This window comes from Helobdella robusta (genome assembly GCF_000326865.2).
Source record: "Helobdella robusta unplaced genomic scaffold HELROscaffold_245, whole genome shotgun sequence".
In the NCBI taxonomy this organism is placed as follows: Eukaryota; Metazoa; Annelida; class Clitellata; order Rhynchobdellida; family Glossiphoniidae; genus Helobdella; species Helobdella robusta.
The window spans coordinates 7,464-9,139 of record NW_008704288.1 but is presented as its reverse complement, the minus strand read 5'-3'; the positions used below and the strand labels follow the sequence as shown (position 1 = coordinate 9,139).

Sequence of the window (1,676 nt, the reverse complement as noted above, 5' to 3'; positions counted from 1 at the left end):
ACTTTCTGAAATCAAAGGACTATAAAATGGCGAAGTACTCCCATAATTTGCAAAATAATTTGACCAATAATTATAAACACTCTAACGTTACAATTAATACATTTGAAATATCCCCTTTAGATTTTTTTAATACTTTTGATTTGTCTCTTATTAATTTAATATGGACTGATGATTTTATCAATAACCTTATTTATGCAGCAATTTCGTCGTCATATAGTATTTACTGTGATAGAAATGCAAATTGAATGAACCATTTAGGACTAACCTTCTCTCGTTGTACACATTCTTTTTATATGATGACCAGCTTCGGAGATTATTTCAAGACATTTTACTATATACATATATATTTTAATTTTGATTATCATTGACAATTATTGTTTTTTTTTTCATTTCATGTACGTTTTTACGATGAAAATAAAAAGGAGTTCTCATTATTATTATTATTATTATTATTATGCGAACGTGAAACACGAGAGTTGGCCGATTTCGTACAGCTTACCGTTTTATGCATAATTACGTTTTTTTAGTTGATTAATTGGTTTTAAAATTGTTGTACTATGTTGATAAAATTGTGTGGAATATGGCGGTGGTTTTAAAATTTAATTTTAATAAAGTCTACTATTTTATTTTAATTATTTTAATAAATTTAATTTACGAAATTAATGCAAGTAAATGCCCGTATTGCGATAAGGATTTTATTCAAGTAAAAAGACACACCTGGCGTTGTGCAAAAAATACCAACTCTAATAACAACATTGTAAGTTCTGCTGAAAAATCCAACGTTGAAGTTTCTCCTAATATTTATAATGCACATTCTATAGATAACAGTTCAATTAATTTGGAAAAAAATATTATTTGCTGCTGCGGTAAAAGCTGCAAAGGTAGAAAAGGCCTTATTATGCACCAACGTTCATGTAAAATGCATAATCAACTTAAATTAACAGACAACCCTGCAAGCGACGCAGATGCAACCTCACCAACCTCGGAGCAACAACCATCAGAACCATCAAATAATTCGACGTCTACTTCGTCACCCTCACCAACAGAATCAATAGAATCAACTCTACCAGGCGTCAAACTACCAAAAAATTCAACACAATGGTCAGAAGCAAACGCCTACTTCCAACTGCAACAACATACACTGCCAAGCTACCACGACATTGACGCATTTGCATATACATTTCAAAACTGATTTACGACTACTTTGCCTTAAATTATGGCACCATCAAACCTCAAACGATCAACAACAACAAAAGTTCCAACAAATCTATTAAAGAATTAAAAATAAATTATTGGGCCGCAACAACCAGGGCTTTGACAATCTTATCAGATCAACAAGTAAAGAACTGCGAGCCAAACTGTTATCAACAAAAATATCAAAATCTGGTAAGTCATGTGGTGACATCACGTCTCATTTGAAACGACGATTCTTGTGGACATGCAGAAGAATATTTGCCCAGACAGAAAATTTGAAACCGTTGTTCAACGTCAGTGATTGCACACATTATTTCAAACAAATACTATCAGATGATACAACAACAACACACGTTTAGACGACATTTTCCCCGAGATCGGGGGTTGCCGTTTGGCTACCTATGATGAAACCGAAATACCCCTCGACGCCATTCCATCATAAGTAATTTATTTGGCAAATTTTTACGCAGAAACGCCCTTCC

The 1,676-nt window shown here is 32.9% G+C and overlaps 1 protein-coding gene across 1 annotated transcript in view; it reads right to left on the bottom strand.

Moving 5' to 3' along the window:
• Positions 1-699: 699 nt before the first annotated feature.
• The window catches only part of HELRODRAFT_184256 (hypothetical protein), a gene marked incomplete at both ends in the record, with an annotated part of 2,845 nt that continues 1,868 nt past the window's right edge, over positions 700-1,676 (bottom strand). Inside the window, 2 exons of the mRNA XM_009019522.1 lie at positions 700-717; positions 982-1,078. Coding sequence (XP_009017770.1) covers positions 700-717; positions 982-1,078 — 115 coding nt within the window. The remainder of the gene's footprint in view (positions 718-981; positions 1,079-1,676) is intronic.